Genomic DNA, 27,555 nt, shown 5'->3' on the forward strand with positions numbered 1-27,555 from the left:
ATAAGATAAATAACAAATATAAACAAAGACAATTTTGTCCTTATAAAGCACAGCAATTATAAGCTATTAAACTTTGAAAAAGAATAAATGTAATACTTATTGAAACACTTTGAAATCACAGCCTTTTAAAATTTTCTTGCAATACTTTATGAAGCTTGGAGGCCTTGTGTGGACCAAATCCTGGACAGCTGGAGAGATCCTCAATATTTGCCTGCAGAATGTTCTCCAGACTACCAAAGACCCCCAGAAGAGTTGTGGCGTCTGTCTTGCTGACAGATTTCACTGTGGTTAGGGCCTCTAGGATCTTCTCGTGAACCTAATATAATAAATCTATAATTAGGTATAGATCACTACCTGCATCCCCCTGTTGGTGACCTTTTTGTTTTTTTCTCTTTTGTAGCTGTTAATATTTCCGACGCTATTGGTTGATTTTGAAATACCCAAATGAAAGTCGACAGAGTCCTTCCCCCTATGTTGTTTTACTCTAATCCTAATATAAATTTGGGGTTTATTTTGACCTCTTCAATCTATGGGTGAAATAGGTTAATTTTCAAAGGCGAAGCTTTTCTACAATTATGGTTATACGTGGATATATTGACAGGGTAAAATTTGTTGTCAATTTAGCTTGCTAATGTAAACCCCACTTATTGGTCAGTTCGTTCATCCAGTAGGACAGGAGGGGATGTGGTAAAGGGGGGTGGATGGGGGAATTGTTATTTTAGCCAGCTGCGAGCATTACTTTTTCAGAGTACATGGAAATCTGGTGCAACATCCAAGTAATAATATATCCATTACTTGTATACCTGTGTTCCAGCTTTCTCCATAATCATATCCGGAGGTTTGTTTTCATACAGTTTGTAAGTCTCCAATATTTTACCAGCATCCTGAAATAATGGATATAGAATATACGTGGAGATTATTTGACAGGGGAAAAACTTCCTCAATTTAGATTTCTAACATGTAACTTATTCATTGGTCAGTTCGTACATTTAGTAGGAGGGGAGGGGATGGGGTAAAAGAAGTGGGGGTATTGTTATTTTAGCCCGCTTCCAAATTTGCAGTGTCCAAACTTTTCGCCCGATAATTTTAATTTTCATGAGTATTGATTGTCCTCAATACTGGGATGAACATCAATTTATTGTCCATTGTCTTATCCCTCGAGAACCTAATTGGTTAATTAACAAAGATGACAACATTCATAAAAACGAAGCTCTGAAATAGTTGGATAAAGAAACATCATCACGGACGGACTGACCGACCCTAATCATAGAAAAGCTTCGCTTTTAAGTTAACAAGGACCTGATTGTTCCAAGCTAGCATGAGAGTGAGCTCACCCAGGATGCATATTCTCATGAGTTTGTTGAGGGCGTGGTGGGGATCTTTCTGGTCAACCATGACCAGCAGGACACGCAGCTTGCTGCTACCAGATCCAAGGGCTTTCAATCTAAATAATGGGGCACTATGTGCCCAGCCAATGCAAAAACCCCAAGATTCCAAAAAATGCATTTTTGAATATTGACCAATTTTAAAGTTTTAGTTTAATCTTTGTCATATTTGAGAAGGATTCCCAAAGCTAGAGGTGAAAATATCAATTACTTACAATTTTACAGCCTCGAGAAGTAGCCTACCTAGATATTTAGGATGTTGTAATAAAAGCCTGACTATTGAAATTACATTTTATATGCAAACTTTAAATTATCGTCAAACTACCAAAAATTGAGCTACAGTAATATGTTATACCTTTTTTGAAAGCTTATTGAATATACTATTCGATTTTAAATTATTTTTTATACGTTTACTTATAAAACTTATGAAAAAATTGATGTCAAAGCATTCCCCCCTAAAGAATCAAGAATTATAATATTTTGTAATGATACTCTCAACTTCAAATAGTTTGATCTTTTTTCAGCTAACGATGCCGCATATCAGACCTTTACACATGTTTAACCAAGGCACTCAGTGAATGAATCCCGTTGGTTTCAATGGCGGCATCGTTAGCTGAAATTTTTCTTTCGCATTTTTGTAGGAGTGGTCGGACCCATTTTGTAGCAATTTTAACATAATAAAGACGAATTGAAATTGTTTACAAATCATTTTATCTTGATATTTATAGTTCTCGATGCAATTTTTTATACAATCCCTTATTCTTATTGCTTAAAGTCTTTAAAGGATATCCTCGCCCCCCCGGAGTGTGGGGGGAGGCCCCCCATGCACACGCCTAGGAATATTTATTTAAGCTATGTAATCGAACCTGTTGCTTCTAATCAATATTACCATTCGTTTTAAATCAAATGAATAATATCTTAAATGTTTCAATTTAATAAAACTAAAACCTATTCCACCCCATATGCCCGCCCTAAAGAATTAAAAGAGTTAAGCAAACTTGTAAAGAAAATAAAAGATTTAAGCAAATTTGTTAATAAATATATGAAGGCCTAGGGATCTAAAGGGATAAGAGAATGGCAGATAAATTGATGTACATTACTAATAATGATACACAAACTTACCCTTCTGTAGATTACAATTATTGGTTGAAAAGTTATGACACTCAACTTAATAAACAAACAAGAAAATGTTATTATAAAACTTTGGGGACTGGAGTGATAAACAGCCCAATGTCCCCTTCCTTCCTGATAAAGGCCCTATTGCAGACAATCAATCCTTTGATTTCAAGGCTTTTGGATTAAAGTTTTTAGTGCTTTTGGGGTGATTTGAGATATATTTGCTTTTATTTTTAAAACAAGGATTGTTTTGTCTATAAGTAGCGCAGCAATAACAAGTCAATTTTTAAATGAAAAAGTACAGTAAAATGGGTTATAGGAAAATAGAAAATTATTTTACAAAATGTTATTAACATGTTTCCTTGTTTATAGTTATTAATGTCAACAAATCCAGGGATCTAAAGGGGTAAGTTAATGGCGGATAAATTGATGAACTTATCCAACGATAATACACAAAATTACCCCTTCTGTAGATTACAATTAGTGGTTTAAACATTTGGACACTCAACATTTGAAAAAAACAATTAAAATTCAGTAAAAGCCCCTAAAGTTGCTAAACAATGAATAATAAAAAGTTATTATAAAGCTTTGGGGACTAGCGTAATAAACAGCCCAGTGTTCCCTCCCTCCCTTAAACAAATCAATTGATATGTAAGTATTTAATTGATAATTTATTAAGGGGGGGGGGGGGTTAAAATGTGGTGACTTAAAACACAACATACTAGCAATTTTATTTTGGGCGCAACTCCCTTAGTTTTAGAGATAATTGGGTAAAATCTTTTGGGTTGTGTCACCAGTCACCCCAAGTTTTGGTATCTTTAAAAAACTGCGGCGGAACCGCCGTTCACGGCCATTTTCCGCCACCACCAAAATTTTTTTTATTGCATTTCTCGCTGAATTAGATAATTTGGAATCATTTGAGACCATGTTATTTTTTTCAAAAATTTTCCCCTTATAACCAACCCTGTGGGGGGGACTTTTTTCAAATTCTCATTTATCAAGGTATATCTTAAATTCAGTGCTTCTCCTGTGATTTTAAGATATTGGACCCAATTCGTTATAGGGTGTTACTAATCATCCCAATTTTTGGTATCTTTGAAAAAAACGGCGGCGGGTCTGCAGCTCCTGCCGTTTTCAGCCGCCGCCGCAAATTTTTTTTTTTGAATTTCTCGCCGAATTAGGCAATTTTGAATCATTTGAGATAATGTTGTTTTTTGAAGGCGGAAAATGGCGGTTAACGGCGGGAGCGGCGATCCCGCCGCCGTTTTTTTTGAAAGATACCAAAACTTGGAGTAATTAGTGACCCAACCCAAAAGATTTTACCCAATTTGAAGCAAAATTAACAGAATTATGAGTTTTTGTTTTATATTGGAATTCTGGGCACATAGTGTGGGGATCATTTTACAGTTGTGTGTAACCGTTTAGTCAAATGCGCTTAACAAGTCAAATTGTTCTTAATTGTGACCATTTCATATATACATACACTAACGGCTTCGCCCCTAGCATCTAGGGGCTTTGCCCAAAGAGGTAATTAAAGAGAAAAAAATATAATTACCTCTGGAGATGCCCCCACAAATTTTGAATAATTTAAAAAAAAATAAGTACCTGATGAGAAGCTCCCACTCCACCACTAATTTTAAATAATTAAAAAAAAAAATTGAGGGGGGGGGGATTTTTTTCGTTTTTAGGAAGGTTGGGGGTGTCACACCCCCCAAGAAAATAGCCTAAAACCACCACAGAACCAGTAGGTATATTCCCTAAAGAGTAAAATCTGATCGGTTCAGTGGTTACCGAGATCTTAAGGGACGGACAGACAGACAGACATTATTCTACTTTGTATTATAGATTTGTACATAATTGACAGTTTTAACTAATAAGCGCCTTTGACTAAAAGGTTACACACAATTTTATGGAAGATATGCGATAAAAAAATGACCTCCTTTATTATTTAAAAGATACTCGATAATTTTCGATCATTAGTAATAGTCATGTCCTTATGTAAAGGTAATAGTATATCTTTCGTCTGTCGTCTGTCTCTGGATAACGTAGTTTAATGCTTATCGCAGACAACCAAATCTTTGATTAATCTACCTTTGTCTGGTAGTCCTTCCCGTACACGGTAATAAGTTTCGCCTGTTTTGGGCCAAGACATTCCCCTCCACTGTCAATTATTGTCGCGCATAGAAGCAGTAGGTACCATCTTTGGTTATGACGCGGTGTTGAGTCGAGATTCTAACTCCTAACTTCCTTAGACGACTGTCGCGGGTCATCATTTTATCATACCTGTTCTGGATGTAATCTGGATGAAGGCTAAAATATCTGAGAAAAAGAAAGAGAGCGACACAGTGGGATCCAATAATATAATCTGTAACTATACCTGTTCTGGATGTAATCTGGATGAAGGCTGAAATATCTGAGAGAAAGAAAGAAAGCGACACAGTGGGATCCAATAATATAATCTGGAACTATACCTGTTCTGGATATAATCTGGATGAAGTCTAAAATATCTGAGAGAAAGAAAGAAAGCGACACAGTGGGATCCAATAATATAATCTGGAACTATACCTGTTCTGGATATAATCTGGATGAAGGCTGAAATATCTGAGAGAAAGAAAGAAAGCGACACAGTGAGATCCAATGATATAATCTGGAACTATGTCATCTACAAACTCCCAAGGTACGTTTCTTTAACATTTTGTTTTTATAAAGTAACACAGTAAAAAGTTTTTTTTTTAAATGCAACCATCTTGTAATCAATGATTAAATGGTACTTAGAATTCGAATTTCGATCTGAAATTTTTCATGAGTAATCCTTGGTAGGTCTATTTTCCCTAAATCTAACAAAAAGTTGGAAAAGTAACGGTTAACGGCTGGCGGCTCAGCCGTTTAGCCGTTTTTTGCCTATTTTCAGGGCAAATTCATCATTAATTACGTAGAAATCAACTTTTAAAACATATTTTTGGTTTAATTCGTGTTAAATGATAGCAATAACCATATTTTAAATTTCTAGTACCAACAGCTACCGGCTAGAACCGTTTGATAAGGTTTTTGAGCGAGAAAAAGTATTATGTGGAGATAGGTTTCGTGACAAATATGCTCTTAAGATTGGCAAAAATTGGCAAAACGGCTGAGCCGCCAGCCGTTAACCGTTACTTTTCCAACTTTTTGTTCGATTTAGGGAAAATAGACCTACCAAGGATTATTCATGCAAAATTTCAGATCGAAATTCGAATTCTAAGTGCCATTTAATCACTGATTACGAGATAGTTGCATTAACCCCCCCCCCCCCCCCCCTTAAATACAAAATTGTGTAAGCTGATCAGGGATCTAAAGGGAGAGGACAATGGCCGATGATTAACTGATAAGACACCAAATTACCCCTGATGTAGATTAAAATTAGTGGTTGAATCGTTTGAAAGCTTAAATATTTCCCAATCAAGCAAAGTTTAATAATAGCCCCCAAAGTTGTTAAGCCAACGAATAAGAAAAATACATAATTATAAAACTTTGGTGATAGTGTAATAAGCAGCCCAATGTCCTCTCCCTACCTAAACCTTAAATGTTTTTGTAAAATATTATAAATATAGGATATCATTAAAATAGTCGTTATACCATTTCTTTGTGAAAATAAGCTACGTGTCTAAGTTACATATATCACAAGAGTAGGTATTGTTTGATATTTTTAAAACTATGTGAAAGAAAATTAACATCTTTTAAATATATGCCCTATAAATGTAGTTTAATAGGAAAAAATATGTGGTTCACAGAATGTACTTCGTACAACTCCCCTTTATTTTATTTCAAATAGAGTAGTAAAACCACAGAACAACTTTGAAACTTAATTATAAAACAAAATCTGCCTGATTTCTTTCAATATTGGATTCCCTCTCTGGCATGAGTTGACTTGGATACTGCTGATGGAAATTGTCGTCTTCTTTCCTCCCGTGGTGGCTCCGGCACCTCCTTCCTCCTCCGCTGGTTTAACTGGATAATAGATATAGAATATATGTGGATATTATGACAGCGGAAAAATTGTCGTCAATTTAGGTTGCAAACATGGGCATCATTTATTGGTCAGTTTGTTCATTCAGTATGAGGTGGGTCGCTATTTTAACCAGTTACAAGTTTCACTTTATTAGAGTACATGATAATCTGGTATATGATCCATTTAATAATCAATCCATTACCTGGATCTGCCAGGTTAGTGCCAAGAGGGGCCGGTGCGTCATAGTTTGCGTTGCTGCTTGCTGGTCCTAAGTTACATCGAATACATTAAACTGTTTTTGAAAGGTGTATCAAAAATATTCTCTGAAACCTGTAGAACCATACTGCAGAGTTAAAAATAAGAATAATAAGCCACTACAAGTTTTATTAGGATTTTAAATTTTAATTTCTTTAATTGATTGGGTCCATTTGGCTAAATGTTTATGTGTCTTCCCTGGGTCATCTACGAATTCGCTGTCTTCCATTTTTTATCATTTATTTCAACATTTTATATAATCTAAAACAAATTTTTAATAAAATAACTAAATGAACAAGTAGGTGTTTATTTTACATAGTTTATTATTGTTTAGACAAACATTTTTATTAAAAACATATCAAATACAGCATAGTATTACAGACAATTTTCCACAAACAATAAAATAAGTCATAATATTAATACCAGTCTTGTTAGTCCTGGCATTCGGCCCCTCGGGGTTAGAAAAACTTGTGTTAACCTTGTTATTTTCATTTTAATAGCCGCAAAAAGCTGTCTTTAATACGATGCGATAAATAACTATTATATGTTAATCTTTTAATGAATTATCAAGATCAAAATCTGTTGGTGTTCTAGAAATACTTTCCATTTCACAATCAATGGAAAGGTTGGACGCGTCTCCCAGGGTTTGCTGGCTGTCTGTGTTGATGGGGGTTAGGAGCCCCGCTGGGGTTAGCTCACTTGTGGATATGTTTCCCTAAATAATGTTAAAAATTTAAAAACACTAAAGCATTCAAACCCAGAACGCCAGAAATTATTTCCTGATTTTTAAGGCAAAAAGATTAAAATCCGATGAAAAAAAAATATTATACAAATTGTGTTACACACATAAAGTTTTTAGAGAACATTGTTTTAGAGTCCCTTGGGGCCAAACATTGAGGAGAAAGCATTAGAAAGAACTAGTTAAAAGGGTAAAAAAGATTCAACTTTGTATGTATTGGTCAGTTCGTTCATCCAGTATGAGAGGAGGGGATGGAAGTGAAAAATCATTATTTTAACCCACTGCAAATTTTACTTTATCAGATAACATAAAACTCTGATGTAAAATCCAAGTAATATTATATCCATTATTATTCCATCTGATTAATGATGTATACCTGTAAAGAACTATCATTGCCCAGCTCTGAGGAAGTATTGAGATTAATATCATCTGTCGTACTGTTCTCCTCGCCACCACTGCCAGATCCAGACCTGCCCAGTGGCACAAACCTGGGAATCTGGGCGGGATAGTCGGGGAAGGGCTCTATCTCACACATCAAGCGCTCAATCACCTAAAGAAATGGAAATAGAATAAACGTGGATATTATGACAGGGTAATAAGGGGGGGGGGGGCACATCTGACACTTTTGCGTAAACAGGGATTATAGGCTTTGTCTTAGGAGTTATAGGATAGGTTATTTGGGGAAAAAGTTTAGTTTTTGGGTGTATTTTCCTTATATTTAAAAAAATTTTTGATAGGTCTCCAGGTTCAGGTGCTGCAGGCTGGAAGGTCACTTCTGGACAGGTATAAATGAAAACAAAATTTTGTTTGAAGAGTTAGAGATCAACTTATTAAATCAAATATGCATCTTTTGGGATGTTATGAGCATATATGAAGAAAAAATAAAAATCAGCCTCCAGGTTCAGGTCCTGCAGGCCTCCAGGTGAATTCTGGACAGGTAAAAACTGAAAATTTTAAATTTTATAGTTAGAACAAAACTTATTTTACAAAAGTTGCTACTTAATGGATGGTATGAACTAATTTGAAGAAAAATTTTAAATCGGGCTCCAGGTACAGGTACTGCAGGCCTCCAGGTAAATTCTGGACAGGTAAAAACTAAATTTTTTTACTTTTGAAGTTAGAACAAAACTTATTTAACAAAAGTTGCTACTTTATGGGTGGTATAAACATATTTGAAGAAAAATTTTAAATCGGGCTCCAGAATCAGGTACTGCAGGCTTCCAGGTAAATTCTGGACAGGTAAAAATTGAAAAATTTCAATTTTATAGTTAGAACAAAACTTATTTTACAAAAGTTGCTACTTTATGGATGGTATTAACATATTTGAAGAAAAATTTGAAATCGGGCTCCAGGATCAGGTACTGCAGGCCTCCAGGTAAATTCTGGACAGGTAAAAACTAAAAATTTTTACTTTTATAGTTGGAACAAAACTTCTTTAGCAAAAGTTGCTACTTTATGGATAGTATTAACTCATTTGAAGATAAATTTGAAATCAGGCTCCAGGTTCAGGTACTGCAGGCCTCCAGGTGGATCCTGGACAGGTAAAAACTAAAAATTTTTACTTTTTAAAATAGAGCATAACTTCTTTAGCAAAAGTTGCTACTTTATGGATAGTATTAACTCATTTAAAGGAAAATCTGAAATCGGGCTCCAGCTTCAGGTACTGCAGGCCTCCAGGTGGATCCTGGATAGGTAAAAACTAAAAATTTTCACTTTTAAAGTTAGAGCATAACTTATTTAACAAAAGTTGCTACTTTTTGGATAGTATTGACCAATTTGAAGATAAATTTGAAATTGGGAGCCAGGTACAGGTACTGCAGGCCTCCAGGTAAATAGATGATGTCTAACTTGGTATCTTAGTTCTAATTGTCTATTTTAACAAAATTTGTTTGGTTTGTTTGTTACTTTTAAGTTAATTTTGTCAGAAAGTTTTCATATCCCTTTTTTTATACTTGATAGTTGAAGAAAGCCTGCAGGAAATATGCCGCTCTAATTGCTGAAAGACTGCCACAATAAGGCTTAATACCCCAAATTTGAAGCCTGCAGCTTCAATAACTTTTTTGTATCAAATTGAGGGTATTGTGTTGGATTTTGGTTGGATTTTTACCGCAGTTATATTCTAGTCAATGCTTAATATTTTGTTTTGCAGATATAATTCAAAATGTAACAAAATGGTTGGATTTAACTTGAACCTTGAGCCCGATTTCAAATTTTTCTTTGTATTAGTTAAATAGATATAGTTCTAACTCTTTAGTTAAATATTTTAATTTTTACATGTCCAGAATTCCCCTGGAGACCTGCAGTACCTGATCCTGGAGCCCAATTTCAAATTTATCTTCAAATTGGTCAATACTATCCAAAAAGTAGCAACTTTTGTTAAATAAGTTATGCTCTAACTTTAAAAGTGAATTTTTTTAGTTTTTACCTATCCAGGATCCACCTGGAGGCCTGCAGTACCTGAAGCTGGAGCCCGATTTCAGATTTTTCTTTAAATGAGTTAATACTATCCATAAAGTAGCAACTTTTGCTAAAGAAGTTATGCTCTATTTTAAAAAGTAAAATTTTTTAGTTTTTACCTGTCCAGGATCCACCTGGAGGCCTGCAGTACCTGAACCTGGAGCCTGATTTCAAATTTATCTTCAAATGAGTTAATACTATCCATAAAGTAGCAACTTTTGCTAAAGAAGTTATGCTCTATTTTAAAAAGTAAAAATTTTTAGTTTTTACCTGTCCAGGATCCACCTGGAGGCCTGCAGTACCTGATCCTGGAGCCCGATTTCAAATTTTTCTTTAAATATGTTAATACCATCCATAAAGTAGCAACTTTTGTTAAATAAGTTTTGTTCTAACTTCAAAAGTAAACAATTTCAGTTTTTACCTGTCCATAAATTTCCTGGAGGCCTGCAGTACCTGAACCTGGAGCCCGATTTCAAATTTTTCTTCAAATTAGTTCATACCATACATAAAGTAGCAACTTTTGTAAAATAAAATTTGTTCTAACTATACAATCGAATTTTTTCAATTTTTACCTGTCCAGAATTTACCTGGAAGCCTGCAGTACCTGATCCTGGAGCCCGATTTCAAATTTTTCTTCAAATATGTTAATACCATTCATAAAGTAGCAACTTTTGTTAAATAAGTTTTGTTCTAACTTCAAAAGTAAAAAATTTCAGTTTTTACCTGTCCAGAATTTACCTGGAGGCCTGCAATACCTGTACCTGGAGCCCGATTTCAAATTTTTCTTCAAATTAGTTCATACCATCCATAAAGTAGCAACTTTTGTAAAATAAGTTTTGTTCTAACTATAAAATTTAAAATTTTCAGTTTTTACCTGTCCAGAATTCACCTGGAGGCCTGCAGGACCTGAACCTGGAGGCTGATTTTTATTTTTTCTTCATATATGCTCATAACATCCCAAAAGATGCATATTTGGTTTAATAAGTTGATCTCTAACTCTTCAAACAAATTTTTTTTCCATTTATACCTGCCCAGAAGTGACCTTCCAGCCTGCAGCACCTGAACCTGGAGACCTATCAAATTTTTTTTTAAATATAAGGAAAATACACCCAAAAACTAAACTTTTTCCACAAATAACCTATCCTATAACTCCTAAGACAAAGCCTATAATCCCTGTTTACGCAAAAGTGTCAGATGTGCCCCCCCCCCCCCCCTTATTGTCAATTTAATTTAGCTTGCACTTATTAGCCAGTTCATTCATCAAGTAGGAGGGAAGGGGATGGGTAAAGGGTTTTGAGGGGGGGGGGGAATTATTTTAGCTAGCTACAATTTATTTACAATTTAAAAGGGGGGGGGGGGCGAAAGTGACACTTTTTGAAACCAAAACTAAAAGTTAAAGGAACTCAACTAAAAAAAGAGTTACAGGTCTGACATTTTGCATGGCAGTTGCTTTATAGGGGTACAATATGGAACTGTGAAGAAACGGCGGCGCAACCGCCGAAAACCGCCGAGAAAAGGCAACAAAAATTACGGCGGGAAACGGCGGTTTTCGGCGGTTGCGCCGCCGTTTCTTCACAGTTCCATATTGTACCCCTATAAAGCAACTGCCATGCAAAATCTCAGACCTATAACCCTTTTTTTAGTCGAGTTCCTATGTTGACTCTTAGTTTTGGTTTCAAAAAGTGTCACTTTCGCCCCCCCCCCCCCTTTTCAAAATAGAGGAGAACGCCGAAAAATTATAATATTAAATCCAGCTTTGTAAGACCTGTTGGACTGAAGGCCCTGGCTAACAAAACTAGTATCAATTTTGTGATTTTTATTTTCATATTCGTGGAAAACTGTCTGTATGACTATGGATGCTATACTTAATTTTTCCGTTACTCATGATTTCTAATGATAATATAATATCGGTTGTATGCATAATACGTAATATTCCATTGTTTAGGTGGTGCTGAAACAATTGGAATATCAACATTTCTTCAATGAAAACCAAAGTTTAATTCCACAGAACAAAGTTGCAATAGAATCAAGCAATATAGTCAATCATAGAATAATTTAGAAGATTAATCTACAACCAAAGTGTTCCTACAATGAAACCTATATTAATATTCTTTAACATAGAGGCTCAATTTATTTAAACACATTTTGAATTTTTATTGGTTTTTTATCAAAGACTTTTTAGCATCTTATTTACTTAAAGGCATTTCAAGTTTTAATCATTTTATCATATGTATTTTATCTCGAATTTTAAAACATTTTTATTCAGCATTTTCTACAGTGAAATAGACACTTATACATTTAGAATTAAGAAAATATTTTTAATCTAATAAACATTTTATTTTGTGAGAGAGCCTCTGTTACAATGTACCATTGTCCTAATGTGATTATATCCATCTATTGTCCAATTAGATGTTTATCTTCTCAGTGGCTGTGTACAGATTGTGACAGGGTCTTCTCTCACTTCAGATCAATGTTCGCTTGAGCATTTTGGTGCAATCACATTCTTACTGTTTACCCTGAGACCCGAGTTGGAGCCGCCATAGAAGGAAGCCTACAGATCCTTCACCGGACGGCCCACTAGTGGGTCATACCAGCACAACTGTACACAAAGGTGTGTTTCATTTCTATTTACGATATATCCAGGGACAAACAATTCTAAGTGAAAATTTCCATTACAGAACAAAACAAGTTTTACGCCACGAAAATATCAAAATTTTCAGCAATTTCAAATGGAATAATTTGCTGAATGACGGCCCCTGATGAAAAAAGAAGACAGTGATAAAAGTAGTGCAACTTCTCTTCAATAAAAAAAAGTGTGTCCTAACCTCATTAAGCATGGTAGTACTGAATGTATCCTCTGGTCTCAAGCTCAGAGCTCTGTGAAAATATTCCACAGCCCCGGATAAGTCGTTTGTCAAGGAAAGTACGAAACCTAAAAAATCATTTAATTTTCATTAATTCAAGTATGCAGGGAAAAGACAATGGCCGATAAATTGATATACATCCCCATTGATGATACACAAATGTAGATTATAGTTAGTGATTGAAATGTTTAAACACGCAACTTAATCAACCAACAAATCAAAATCAATAAGTCCCTAAAATTTTTAAGCCAAAGAATAAGCAAACGTTATTATAAAACTTTGGGGACTAGTGTAATAAACAGCCCTATGTGCGTCCCCTCCCTCCCTGACAAGTATGCCATACATAAAATTGAATATAAACATTTGGAGAGTGTCTGCACTAAATAAGCAGCATATCAATTGTTAATTCTAAACAAAATTGTATGTAAATGTGTAGCAAAATTACGGTGCTTTTCCACCCAAAGTGAATGTCGAGCACTGAAGCCCCACCCAAATTTTCAATTTTGTTTTAAAAGGGTTTTCAGTGGTTAACAAGGGTTTTCTAGGGGTTAGGGTTGTGGTATGTTTCCCCAAAATAGTTGTAAACCTTCGCAGGACCTAAGAGAAGCTATACTGTAAAGGAGAACCATATTAGTTCAGCGTTTAACGAAATCTTTCGGAACATACACAGAAACACACGCACAGATCCTGTTACTTTTATATAATTATAAATAAAATTACCTATAGAAGAATAAGTGGAAGGATTACGTGGAGAGAGAACAAGAGCTTGTTTGAAGAAAGACAGAGCCTCAGAGTATCTTTCTTGTTTCCTAACAACAAAATATTTATAGAGAGAACAAGAACTTATTTGAAGAAAGACAGGGCCTCAGAGTATCTTTCTTGTTTTCTAAATACATAATATTTATAGATAGAACAAGATCTTGTTTAAAGAAAGACAGGGCCTCAGAGTATCTTTCTTGTACAAAATATTAATAGAGAGAACAAGATCTTGTTTAAAGAAAGACAGGGCCTCAGAGTATCTTTCTTGTTTCCTAACAACAAAATATTAATAGAGAGAACAAGAACTTGTTTAAAGAAAGACAGGGCCTCAGAGTATCTTTCTTGTTTCCTAACAACATAATATTTATAGATAGAACAAGAACTTGTTAAAAGAAAGACAGGGCCTCAGAGTATCTTTCTTGTTTCCTAAATACAAAATATTAATAGAGAGAACAAGAACTTGTTTAAAGAAAGACAGGGCCTCAGAGTATCTTTCTTGTTTCCTAACAACATAATATTTATAGAGAACAAGATCTTGTTTAAAGAAAGACAGGGCCTCAGAGTATCTTTCTTGTTTCCTAACAATATAATATTTATAGAGAGAACAAGAACTTGTTTAAAGAAAGACAGGGCCTCAGAGTATCTTTCTTGTTTCCTAACAATATAATATTTATAGAGAGAACAAGATCTTGTTTAAAGAAAGACAGGGCCTCAGAGTATCTTTCTTGTTTCCTAACAACATAATAATTATAGATAGAACAAGATCTTGTTTAAAGAAAGACAGGGCCTCAGATTATCTTTCTTGTTTCCTAAATACAAAATATTTATAGAGAGAACAAGATCTTGTTTAAAGAAAGACAGGGCCTCAGAGTATCTTTCTTGTTTCCTAACAACAAAATATTTGTTATAGCTTTTATTAGCAAAAGTTTACATTAAAATTATCAAGAGAAAAAAAGGTTTCCTAGTGACTTGACGAAAAGCAGCGAATTTCAAAATAAGTATAAAGGTTTTATTTTATATATTCGTACTACCTAGCGGCTTCGCCCCTAGCCTCTAGGGGGGATTTTATCTTTTTTAAAAAAATAGCTTAAATACTACAGGACCAGTAGCTTTATTCCCAGAGGAGTAGAATCCGATTGGTTAAGCAGTTACTGATATCTTAATCCTCAAACGGACAGACGAACAGACACCATTCTACTTTGTATTATATATATACCTGTATGTATGACCAAGATTATTGAGCAAGGCTTCCCATTTATCCGTGAGGCCGCTGGAAACTTGTCCAGCGGATTCATGGATGTTCTTGATCTCTTTCAGGGCACAGGTGTAGTATTTCTCTGCAGATATATAATCCTTAAAATCAGATTAGTTTAAATATTTTTCTCGTATTCATTCGAATCCGGTGGATAGGAACCGGTTCTCATCCATACGAAAAAACTATGTCTAGCATCGTATTATATCCAGTTTTCTACGAATATAGAAATGTACAATCATAAGATTAAAACTAGTTTTTTTAACCGGTGCCTTCTTATAATTGTACATTCTATATCCGCGGAAAGCCGTTTATAATACGATGCGAGAAATAACTATTATCTTTTTAATACTACGAAATGAAAACTTTTGTATTTTTTATGATTTTCATCCTTTTCTCGGTGTTTAAATTTTTAAATTTTAAATCCTTATTTCTATTTCCTTTTTGTAAAAATTCTTTGTTTGTAACCATTCTTAACTGTCAGCTTTTTCTAACAAATAGTGGTCCATTTTAATAAAAAAAAATCCCTTAAATTCCTGCACCACTTTTTTTATTTAGCATTCACAATTAAGTTGTGTTAATGAATGTAGAATATACAATACATGGGTATTATGACAGGGGAAACATTTTCGTCAATTTAACTTGCAAACATGGACATAATTTATTAGTCACTTCGTTCATTCAGTAGAAGGGGAGGGGATGGGGTATAATTGGTGAATTGGGGGGATCGTTATTTTAGCCCGCTGCGAGTTTCACTTTATTAGAGTACATGATAATCTGTTGAAATATCTAAGTATTGATAAATCCATTGTTGTATTAAAGAGGGAGGCGGATGTGCCACTTTTTGAAACCAAAACTAAAAGTCAACAAAGGAACTCAACTAAAAAAAAGAGTTACAGGTCTGAGATTTTGCATGGCAGTTGCTTTATAAGGGTACAATATGGAACTGTGAAGAAACGGCGGCGCAACCGCCGTTTCCCGCCGAATTTTTTTTTGCAATTTCTCGGTGGTTTTCGGGTTGCGCCGCCGTTTCTTCACTGTTCCATATTGTAACCCTATAAAGCAACTGCCACGCAAAATCTCAGACCTGTAACTCTTTTTTTTAGTTGCGTTCCTTTGTTGACTTTTACTTTTGGTTTCAAAAAGTGGCACATCCGCCTCCCCCCTTTGTACCTGATTATTAAAAGCAGTGACTCCAAGTTCGTGAAGGACAAAGGGGTCACTAGGGGCAATTTTGCGGGCCAACTTGAGAAACTTCTCTGCAAAAGGATGATTGTTAGTAAGGCTGTACTCCATGCCAATGTAAAGGGGTGGCAGGTGGCACCCGGGCATCAGCTGCGAGGCCTTCAGGTACACGGCCATTGCCTGCATCAGTGAATATTGATCAATTTAATGAAAAACATACGAGCATAGCGTCTTTTAGAAAGCTAAATATCTATTATCTTTTAATTCAGAGAGGGAGGGAGAAGAAATTGGGCTGTTCATTACACTAGTCTCCAAAGTTTATAGTTTCTTATTCGTTTGCTTAACAACTTTGGGTACTTTTATCAAATATCATTTCGTTATTTCATTAAGTTGAGTGTCCAAACTTTTCAACCACTAATTATAATCTACAGAAGGGGTAATTTTATGTATCTTCATTGGGGATGTACATCAATTTACAGCTATTATCATATCTCTTTAGATCCGTGATTTGATTGCTATTTACTAGTTTATAAGGATATGTTGATCAAAATTATTCCTGATCATGTTCTTTCTCTAGGGCAAAGCTGTGACCAAAGACCAGCCAGGCGGGTCCAAACAACCTGTCCAGGTCTGTGGCTTTGCTCAGGTGCTTCCTGGCACTGTCCTGTTTACCTGGAGTTGAGAAATATGAGTATAAACATGAAAAACAATGAATAGATCAAACATAACAAAATCCCATTTTTGATATATTTAAAAGATTTTCTTCCAAGTGCCTAGTGATGAAAGACTCCCCCCCTCACATTTATGAGTACGTTGAAATGGGGAAGGTAGTTTTGCCTCATGGCCAACTCCTGTTCTAAAACTGCCGTACTTATACTTGCGGTGCTCTGAATCTGCAGGGCTACAACCTGAGCTGGATCTTTAAATCATTTTGATGATGCGCCAGATCGGGGTGCGCCAAATTTCAGCCAATCACAGCGCGGCATTTCACACAAGCTGTGCTCTCATTGGTGGAAAGTTGGATCGCCCCGATATGGCGCACCATCAAAATGATTTAAAGATCCAGCTCTGTATAATCTTATCTAACCTAACCTTTAAAAACACTAACTCTTGCCCAAAAATGCAAGAGACTGAAAACAGAAAAGTAGGGATTTTTTTACCGCCAAATATCCATTAATAAAACTTCATATTATTTTAAATTTTTGTATTCTTCAAACAAAATTTTTGTTTTTCAATTTGTACTTATACCTATGAGATAATAGTAGCATCCAACTGCGTACCAGGCTATACTCCATTCAGGATAGTGTTCTACTAAACTATGGCCCAGTCTAAATAGTTCTATAGTTTCCTAAAATATAATAATAGTATAGCTATACTCTATACATAATAGTTCTACTAAACTATGGCCTAGTCTAAATAGTTCTATAGTTTCCTAAAATATAATAATAGTATAGCTATACTCTATACAGAATAGTTCTACTAAACTATGTCCAAGTCTAAATAGTTCTATAGTTTCCTAAAATATAATATCATTGTTCTACTAAACTATCTGGCATAAATAAATAGTTTCATTTTAGGCTCGTTATTTAGAATTTTAATGAATAATAATTTTTTTTAACTTGAGGCCATATTTCTAGGCCCCATTCTAATGTGGAAATTTTGACCAATCGGTCCAGTGGTTCCTTAGAATATTCTATACACAATAGCACACATACAGCTACTTTACTATAGATGAAGGTTCAAGGAAATAAGCAGGAGTGACAAACGTCGGAGTTAGCAAACGCAGGAGTGTCTAAGATATTAAATTAATGAAGTATTTCTATACAGGATAGGTTAGGTTAAGATATGAATAAAAAATGAGGGGTTAGACTTTTAAAAACCTAAAATATGTTTTAAGAAGGTAAGGTTAGGTTAAGTGTCCACTCCGACGTTTGTCACTCCTGCGTTTGATTTATGACCTAGATGAAACAATAATTGCAAAGCAAACATACCTTCATATCAACAAGCAGAGAAATATGCAACGGGACACACTTGTGATGGAGCGGGTCCTCCCGCATAATCTCACTGGTAATCTCAAATGCACTGACATTATCACAGTTGTAGTAATGTCTCTCGGCAATGGCAACTCTGACGTCATGGTTCCGGTCAAACCGTGCCAACTCCTGATAAAGCCGATCCTTAAATTATCGTAAGCAACAAAAAAGGATACCTTTAGAATGTACTTGGATAATATGACCGGGGGAATATTGTCGTCAATTTAGGTTGCTAACGTGGACATAATTTATTGTTCAGTTCGTTCATCCAGTAGGAGGTAAGTTGATTAGGTTAAGGGAGTGGAAGGGGATGTATCGTTATTTTAGCCTGCTACGATTTTAACTTTATTAGAGTAAATGATAATCTGGTGTAATATATAAGTAATAATAAATGAATTTCTTAAATTATATCTATGTAAGTTGTTTGATTTAATAATAAGGATCCGTTCCTGAGGTAAATCCACATATCCCGGCCTGTCATATTTCTTCAGATCCACAGAATACAGCGCCTTCACAAGACTCACATTAATATCCTCATAACTGGCCAGCCTGTTCAGAAGATTCTTCTCCTCAACTCCAGTTAACAGATGATGGTCTTTGAGCGCCTCAAATGCCTCGTAACAAAAAGGATCAATGTTTAGGGCAGTTTTGTAGGCTTCGGTTGCCTGTTCCCGGTTCTCTATGTTCTCCAGGATTCTGCCTGCAATTCATTGTTTTAATTTGTGTTTATCTAAAACCTTCTTGGAACCCATAAGAAGCTTTGTTGTAAAGGAGAAGCATATTGGTCCAGCGGTAAGAATTTTTTTTTACACAGGGACATATTGGTACTTTTGGTTCCAGGACAAATACAGGAGTGACAAACGTCGGCGGCGGCGGAAAACGGCGGGGGCTGTAGTCCCACCGTCGTTTTTTTACGAAATACACCAAAACTTGGGGAAATTATTGACTCTGCCAAAAAGATTTTACCTAATAATCTTTAAAACTAAGGGAGTAGCACCCAAAATAAAATTGCTGGTAAGTCGTGTTACGAGAAGCCACAATCCCCCCCCCCCCCAAATAAAAATCAACATTAAAACAATTCCTTTAAGACAATGAACTCCGGCTAAAATAGTTCGTAGCTGTACATTTCCCTAAATTAGGCACATGCTTAAAATGTACATCAACAGTGCAACAATACTGCCTTTGTAAGTTGTAATTATTTAGATGGAGGGGAAGAAAGGATAGTAGATTTATTTTACAGTCCTTGTTATACCCTTGATTCTTACAGTATCTGCTCTGTATCACAAGGAATAAGACCGATAAATTATCATCCACAATGATGATACACAAAATTACCCCTTTTGTAGACACCCGACCCAAATTAATGAACCAACCAATAAAATTCCAGGATAATCCCCAAAGTTGTTAAGCCAATGAATAAGAAAACTTTCATTTATAAAACTTAGGGACTAATGTTATAAACAGCCTAATGTCCCCTCCCTCTCTAAACTAAATCTAAGAATATGGCCATTCCTGGTTGTTAACAAGCTGAAAATTGTTGATCTCAATGAGTTTGTCAGTCTCCTCGGCCTCCAGGATCTTGAGGGCCATCTGATGATTGTTGAGCAGGTACTGGGCCTCCGCGGCTATGTAGCAACAACCAAGATGTTGCTGGTGTAATTTTCTATTAGTTCGGATTTTTTCAATGAAATTTCAAAAGCATTTTTGATTCAGACACTTAAGTTAAATAATATCAAACAAGTCTCCGTTTTTATTTAAGAAGGAAGATTTTTTTATTCTAGTGTATAGAGAATAAGCATTTGTCGTTACTTTACAAATCAATTAAATAATAAGTGTATAATGGTAGGCTGGTCTGTAATTGTAATTTTAGTACGGCTTCAAAATGGATTGATATCCGCTGAGTTAGTACCATTACTTAACCATATTGAAAAACCATGTATCGTATTGTATTATTGACAATTTTTCTTGAATTACTAAATTAGTTTGTTGGACAACAGGGCCAAGAAAATTGAAATTAATCATATAATTTTTCATTTTACAATCAGCGGAAAGCTGTCTATAATACGATGCAACAAATAACTAACTATTAGATATTAATATTATTGATTTAAAACTAAAATATTCTTGTTAAATATTTATTTCATTAATATTCCTTGCTATGATATATTTATAAACTCTGTAATAATGTTTACTCTGTAATAAACACTTACACATGGTGTAAATATCCTAACATAGTATTAGAGTCTTTAATATATATTTTTTCCCTTTAAGAAAACCCAGGAATAAGACAATTGCCGATAAATTGATGTAAATCCCCAATGATAATACACAAAATTATCCCTTCCGGAAATTACAAGCATTGGTTGTAACGTTTGAACACTCAACTAATTGAACCAACCAATCGAAATTAAATGAAATTCCCAAAGTTGTTGGGGACCAGTGTAATAAACTACTCAACCATTTGCTAAATGTATAAAATAAAGACTCCTTGCCTCATTAGAATTGGTGAGAGTTACAAGTTTATCCGCCCAATACAATGCTGAACTATACTGGTGCTCCTGGTCATTATAAGGTCGTAGTTGTTAATCACAAGCGCAGCTACTTTGTTATTTAAAAGTTAATCCTAGCGTCACTGCTTAAGTTTGTGCAAGTTAAAAAACTTTTTCAAATACTTAATTTATAGGCTACCAGCATGCAATGCCTCCACCCTCTATGTAACAAAATTATATTTGTTTAAATTATTGATTTATAATATTATTTCAACACAAGAAAACGACATTAGGAGTTTCGTGGCAATCCCACACCAGCTGTACCATGCTTTATAATCAGCTGATCTTTGTTTACATTTGATTACTGTCAATTGATATCTGACCTCCAATGTGAACACTGTTAGCTAAATTGCAATATATTTCTATTAAAAATTGTGATTAGTAATTTACTTTGTGATCTTTATGCTTTTAAGGATTGTATAATTTTTAATTATTACTGACTTATTATACTTTCAGACTCCTTAAAGCATTCTTTTAGAACAAAGTTAATGTAAAATTAATGTTACTTAATGTTTATTAAAACGTAACTAAATTAAAACATATAAAACGTATCTAAATAATCAAAATCGTGGTCTCTTTATTTTCTATTCTAAAGGTAAGAATCCTTTTTCACTCTATTACCATAAAATATTTCCAGAATTGATTTAAAACCGATCCACTAAATTAGAACAAGTTGGCAGCAATAGGGCAAATTCATGTATAGCATCTATTACAGAAAATTTTCTACGAATATTTAAATAAAAACCATAAATCTAATATCCGCAAAAAAGCTGTCTATGATACGATGCGATAAAAAAATGTTTAGCTCGGACGTTGACAATCGGAATAAAAAAGTTACCCCCCCAAAAAAAATTTAAAAACTTAAAAGTCTCGTGAAGATTAACTACGACGGCTTGCCTGAATGTAAACAGATATGACCTCTCTCAACAGAGGCTCATTCTCGTCCATGGTCATCCTTAACTTTAAAAAAACACATTAGTTAATAGATCTATTGTACCTATAGATGTTATTCAGATAACTACCTGGCCCCCTTTTCCAAGGACCTTTTACGTCTGATCTATAGAGAGATAGTCAAAAGTAACTAAACTCGTAATATTCTTGTCCTAAACTATTAGTTCCATACACCATAAATCAATTGGATAATAAATTAATCATCCAAGCTAGCACATCACTCAATCCTAAAAGTTTAATTCTATTAGGTGATATAAATTGAAATCTTACCTTATATTATACTGCAGATAAAATATTGTAATTTTTCTAACATTGGTTTTGTTTTTATAAATAAGTCTGAAATTATCACAGACATGTTAACAATATGTGCATTTTATTCTAGTGTTGCCACGAAACCGATTAATATCCACTGGATAAGAACCGGTTGTAATATGAAACAGCATGTATCGCATCGGATTTCAGACAATTTTCGACGAGTAATAGATTAAAAATCATAAAAGTTTTGTTAGCCAAGGCTTTCGGTCCTTCTGGGCTAACAAAACTAGTTTTAATCATATAATCTTTCATTTTAATATCCGCGGAAAGCTGTCTATAATACAATGAGACAAATAACCTTTCTGCTAATAATATTTAATCATTAAACTGAAAAAATATTTAATTGTGATATACTATGACTTCTACAAAAGTGTATGTGTTTTTCACAACAATACAAAAAATCAGGGTGGTGATTAAGTCACACCTTTTTGATTCATAAGCTCAACATTAAATTATAACAAGACAATAACAAGCAATAAAACTGTAAAATATCAAGTGAAAAAAAACATAACAATAACAACATACAATGAACTGTGCTGAACAATTTATATATTTTCAATATACCTTAGAAACCAATTAATATCTGCTGGGTAAAAACCGGTTCTGGACAATAAAGAAAAACTTATCTAGTATGTATAGTTTAACAGCAATTGCCAAAGTAAACAATAAATTTTAAACCCAAATAATTTGCATTTAAGATCGACTGTCCATAAAACACTGGAAAATTAAATATTTATCAAAACTTCTATAAGAAAAATGATTATAGAATTTATATTAGTACAATATCAAAGATTTTATTTGTTTGAATTTTGTGTTTCATAATCATTATTACATTCACTGGTTAAGAAAAAAACTTTCAATACCTAACATTTTTACCAGATCTATAAAAAACTAAGACGTTAATTTAATATTAATATAATATGTATTCAATAAAACCTGATATTATTTCATGAATCACTGTGCTAAGTTACTAAAATTGTCTAATTCTCCTTGCTGGAATCAACCTTTCAACTTTGTGTATAGAGTTGATTCTGGTGAATATATTGTATGACGGGATCTGGTGTCAGGTATTTTATAGAATCTCCTCTGGCTACGGCACTTCGGATTTTCGTTGAACTTACTAAAATAAATGAATATAGAATATACGTGGATATTATGACAGGTTGCTAACATGGACATCATTTATTGGTCAATTCAATCATTCAGAAGGAGGAGAGGGGATGGGGTAAAGATGGTTGATGGGGGAAAGTCAATATATTAGCCAGCTACAAGTTTCACTTTATTAGAGTACACGATAATCTGGTGTAAGATCCAAGCAATAATAAATCCATTCTAAAATATCACATTTATTCAGAAGAAAAAAAGTAGTCCTTTAATAAACAAATAGATATATTATTACTTGGATGTTACACCAGATTTTCATGTACTTTGATAAGGATTTTTTTCTATTTTTTAAGTCTTTTATTTAGATTTTTTATGTAAAAAGTATTCTTACCATCATTAAGTATCCAGTCTGTAATAATATGAATATTATCCGCCATTTCTCTCAACAAGGACGAGTTCTCAACATACTGGTGGGGATTAGATCCCTCCCTATATAAACATCATTTAATGTGTGGTTCTCAATCATTACACATGCAGTTTTATTATTACATTTATTGAAGCAAGTACTAGTGATGGCAATCCGTCGAATTTTTGGGCGGGATTCGGATTCCAGATTCTTAAAGAATCCGTCAAAAAAAGTGGCGGATTCCTGCGGATTCCGGATTCTTACTTTTGGCGGATTCCGGATTCGGATTTCGGATTCTAGCAATATTTTAAAAGGATTTTTTTTTTAATTAAAAAAATTAAGTGCTACATATGTCCAAAACATCAATGTTCTTGGTGTTCTCTATAATTCACTTCCGAGAAGCGAACCAGATTTTAAAAGAAATTATATATAATGATAAAATCTTTGCCTTCAAAGAGGAGGAGTTGAAAGAAAAAACTCAAGACGCTAATTTTAGCCTTTCAAATAAGAATCCAGAATCCGCTATTAAAAACGGATTCCGGATCCGGAATCGGATTCCAAAATTGGCCAAAAATTGGGCGGATTCCGGATACGGATTGCCATCCCTAGCAAGTACTAATATTTTCTAAATTACTACTACAGCACAGTTTAATCATTTATGTTCTTTCTTAAAGGGATCTTAAGTCATAAGACAATCCCCAATAATGATACACAAATATATATTATAACTTGGATGTTACACCAGATCTTCATGTACTCTCAATACAGTGAAACTTGTTGCTGACTAAATAACGATCCCTTCCAAACCCCTCTTTAACCCATCCCCTATTACTAGACGACAATATTTCCTCTGTCATAATATCCACGTATATTCTATATGGATACATGAAAGATTTACGATTACCAAAAATACAGTCATAATACTGTCATAAACACAGTGATTTGACTGTCATAAACACAGTTTTACTGTCAAATTAACATCTTCTTTTTGTCAAAAATACTGTGGCTGTATTTATTCTAGTGGTAAAAGTGGTAGCACCCCTTCTATATCCATTATTCCACTTATGACTTACCTTGTAATAACAACAATGCCATGTTTTTGTACAATAGTATGAATATCTTCCTCCAGCCAGAGGCCAGGTACACTGAAACTCTCCAAAAGATCTGCTCCACATAACAGTTTCAGATGGATTTTACCTAGCAACAAATATACTTGTTAATCACTTGTAGCTCCCATGGATCTAATAACTGGTTAATAACTGGTGGCTCCTAGGGATCTAAAGGGATATGGCAAAGGTCGAAAAATTTATGTACATTCTGTAAATTACAAGTTGTGGTTGAAACGTTTGGACACGAAATGAACCAACCTATCAAAGTATCCAAAGTTGTTAAGCCAACGAATAAGAAAAATGAAATATACCAAAACTTGGAGCAATTATTGACTCAACCAAAAATATTTTCCAAATTATTTCTAAAACTAAGGGAGTAGCACCCTAAAAAAAATAATAAAATTGCTAGTATGTCGTGTCACGAGATGTCACAAATCCAACCCCCCCCCCCCCCTTAATTTTTCTACCTGGATGATTAGCAGCTGGGGGTATCCATTCAGGTTTAGCAGAGGAATTCATTAAACTAGAATATTCTTCCATTACCTTCCGGGTTCTGGTCCAATCATCTTGCCTAAAATTTAATAATCATTCAGGGGTGTATATTCTGCATGGTATCCCCTGCTAAATGGGGGGTGGGGGGGGGGTGGGGGGGGGAAGATTAAGAATATGCAGGAAAGAGGCAAAAAATGAAAACGGTACTGAAAACATTTTCCCCTTTTCTTAAACTAGAAAAATATGTGAGAGGGGTACAAAAATGAATAAAATAACTTGTACCTACTGAAAACATTTTAAAACTTTCCCTTCTTTGGGGAAAACTAGGGGGGGGGGGGGGTAAGGGTGTGTGAAATGAAATATTTGCATTCGAAGAAAAAATGATTTTTGTACAGAATATACACCCCTGTGATCATTTTTTGAAAAGAGGGTGCTAAAATGTAATATTTATAATCTTATCTAGTATAACATAGTTCTAGTCTGATTAAAATTACCTAGTTTCCCAGTCAGACACAGTGATCCAGTCACTGGACCTGGCGGCCTCTCTTGACATGACCAGTCTGTGAGTAGAGGATATTAGACTTGGCTTCTTGGTCTTGTAACAGTCGTGTGTGGGAGATATCACTCCTCCCACTACTGATATACCTGTACAATTTATCTAATTTATCTATTAGCATATTTATATACATATAAAAATAACATGTTTTATAACTAGTTTTTTTTTAATGAAAAAACCGTCTAAAAATCCCTATCAAAACTAACCTGGTTTATTATTTCTAAAATAATCTTTAGCTAACTCAAACATTCTGAGGTGCATAACAGTTGGCGGATTAAAAGATCCGCAGGCCAACAGTACAATTCTTTCTCCACCGCCAGCCGCCATTTTTAAAATTTAACCTGAAATTAATACATATTTATTGATAAAAATTATATGAATTATGAAATATGATTTTGTGCTGGCTAAGCCACAAACCTAAATGATATCAATGTTAAGGAAAGAAAACGAGCACCCTTCCTGGTCAACTATTCATCTGTACCTGTAACTCTGCCTGCACCATGAAGATGTCATAGTAAAAGTATTTAAGATATTTTTCTTTCTTTCTGTTTAAATTACAAAAAATATTAAGCAAAATTTTAAAACTTATAAACCATTTCAGAAAGATAATTCAATTTTTAACTCCGTGTAGCCACCTCATGTTTCATAGCTGGCTCAAGACCAAGGAGAAAAATGAAAAGTAAGCTTTCATATAAAAAAAAATGTAATACAAAATTTCTCTAATTTTTAATTCAAATGAACAATTATTAAATTTTGTTATTAATTTAGAATGGGACTGCCATGTAAAGATTGTGTAGCTGCATTAAATTAATCTATCTTATTGCAAGAAGTGCTTGGTTGCATAAGAATCAAGGTAACTAAAGGATTTTAGTACCCACCTAAAAGAACATTTATAAACTTTTTAATAATTTATACTGTGTCTTTAAAAAGAAATCAATATTTAGACTTCAAGCTGTGTACCTGAAAAGCTGGTCAAATAATTGTTAACTGTGTATCTATTAGGTAATGATCAAATAAAAAATGTATTTTTTTATCATTAATTTTATATCATTAAAATCTTATCCTAAACATAATATTCAATTTAGATGTTTGTTGTGCTGTACCTGATATTTTATGTTGGCATAGCAGCCTTCTTAACCTTCTCTGGTAAATATTTAATAAAGAAAAATTCGAATTCAAATACCCAGAGATAGATAATTTTTAGCAAAAGCAAAACTATATTTATTTTTTAAAAATTCTTTTCTACAAAATTTATTTTATCATCTATTATTTTATATTTTAATTTTTATATTATCCTTTTACAAAACATAAATTCTTTTTTTTAGTTTTGTGAAAGCATAGTTGAGATGTTCTTCTTCTATTTCAAAGTTAAAATGCTGTCCACAGACAATGTAAAAGGAAGCCTGCAAGAAATACCACGCTTTAACTGCTGAAAAACTGCCACAAGTAGACCCAATACCCCAAATTTGAAGCCTTCAGCTTCTATAACAAAAAAGTTCTAGGCATTTTAAAATGACATTTTATGTACAATGAAAATTTCGAAAGAATTTCAATGCTAATGTTAGAAATTTTGAAATTAAACTACGAGGTCTAGAAACAAAATTATAAGCTTATTTTTGTCATAAATTTAGGTTGCCAGTAACTAATTATATTTTTACAATAAAAATACCCATTTTTATAGTAAAAATCATTAAAAAAATTAAGTTTAACTTGCGTTGTACCGAGTGTACTGTAGCCAATCAGAAGTCTGAATCAGCTAAGCAACTAATCACCGCTGAGCTTGTATTAGTTTCCCCCTTTGTTTCCGCTATGATTTTCGTTTACAAATGCAATTTAAATCGAATTTTTTTATAGATTTTGACTATGAATTGTGGTGTTTTTATTGTAAAAATGTAATCAGTTACCGGCAATCTAAGTTTCTGACAAAGATAAGGTTATAATTTTGTGTCTAGGTGACGTAATTTAATATTGTTTTTTCTTTTATGAGCATTGGAAATCTTTCAAAATTTTCATTGTACATAAAATGCTATTTTAATATGCCTA

General features: G+C 34.0%; 3 protein-coding genes across 3 annotated transcripts; all 3 read right to left on the minus strand.

The window, feature by feature from the left end:
• Positions 1-88: 88 nt before the first annotated feature.
• On the minus strand, positions 89-7,067 carry Ercc1 (DNA excision repair protein Ercc1). The gene is made up of 7 exons (XM_080159158.1): positions 6,939-7,067; positions 6,689-6,753; positions 6,362-6,485; positions 5,067-5,186; positions 1,300-1,444; positions 804-884; positions 89-316 (listed from the first exon to the last, which is right to left on the minus strand). The coding sequence occupies exons 1-7, from the start codon at positions 6,968-6,970 to the stop codon at positions 116-118; spliced, it is 768 nt and encodes a 255-aa protein (XP_080015284.1). The 5' UTR covers positions 6,971-7,067; the 3' UTR covers positions 89-115.
• Positions 7,047-21,869, minus strand: Cdc16 (cell division cycle protein 16). The gene is made up of 16 exons (XM_080159175.1): positions 21,801-21,869; positions 21,477-21,539; positions 20,523-20,588; positions 20,183-20,256; positions 19,542-19,693; positions 19,111-19,159; positions 18,478-18,729; positions 17,989-18,157; positions 17,246-17,345; positions 16,557-16,669; positions 15,986-16,180; positions 14,777-14,913; positions 13,522-13,610; positions 12,763-12,869; positions 7,857-8,030; positions 7,047-7,456 (listed from the first exon to the last, which is right to left on the minus strand). Exons 2-16 carry the CDS (start codon positions 21,531-21,533, stop codon positions 7,289-7,291), a joined length of 1,902 nt encoding a protein of 633 aa, XP_080015301.1. The 5' UTR covers positions 21,534-21,539; positions 21,801-21,869; the 3' UTR covers positions 7,047-7,288.
• Positions 21,866-26,200, minus strand: LOC145317884 (nicotinamide-nucleotide adenylyltransferase-like). The gene is made up of 6 exons (XM_080159163.1): positions 25,719-26,200; positions 25,451-25,601; positions 24,932-25,035; positions 24,429-24,552; positions 23,341-23,438; positions 21,866-22,965 (listed from the first exon to the last, which is right to left on the minus strand). The coding sequence occupies exons 1-6, from the start codon at positions 25,837-25,839 to the stop codon at positions 22,853-22,855; spliced, it is 711 nt and encodes a 236-aa protein (XP_080015289.1). The 5' UTR covers positions 25,840-26,200; the 3' UTR covers positions 21,866-22,852.
• Positions 26,201-27,555: the final 1,355 nt, after the last annotated feature.

Source organism: Acartia tonsa, chromosome 4, assembly GCF_053477335.1.
Source record: "Acartia tonsa isolate MP-2025a chromosome 4, ASM5347733v1, whole genome shotgun sequence".
NCBI lineage: Eukaryota > Metazoa > Arthropoda > Copepoda > Calanoida > Acartiidae > Acartia > Acartia tonsa.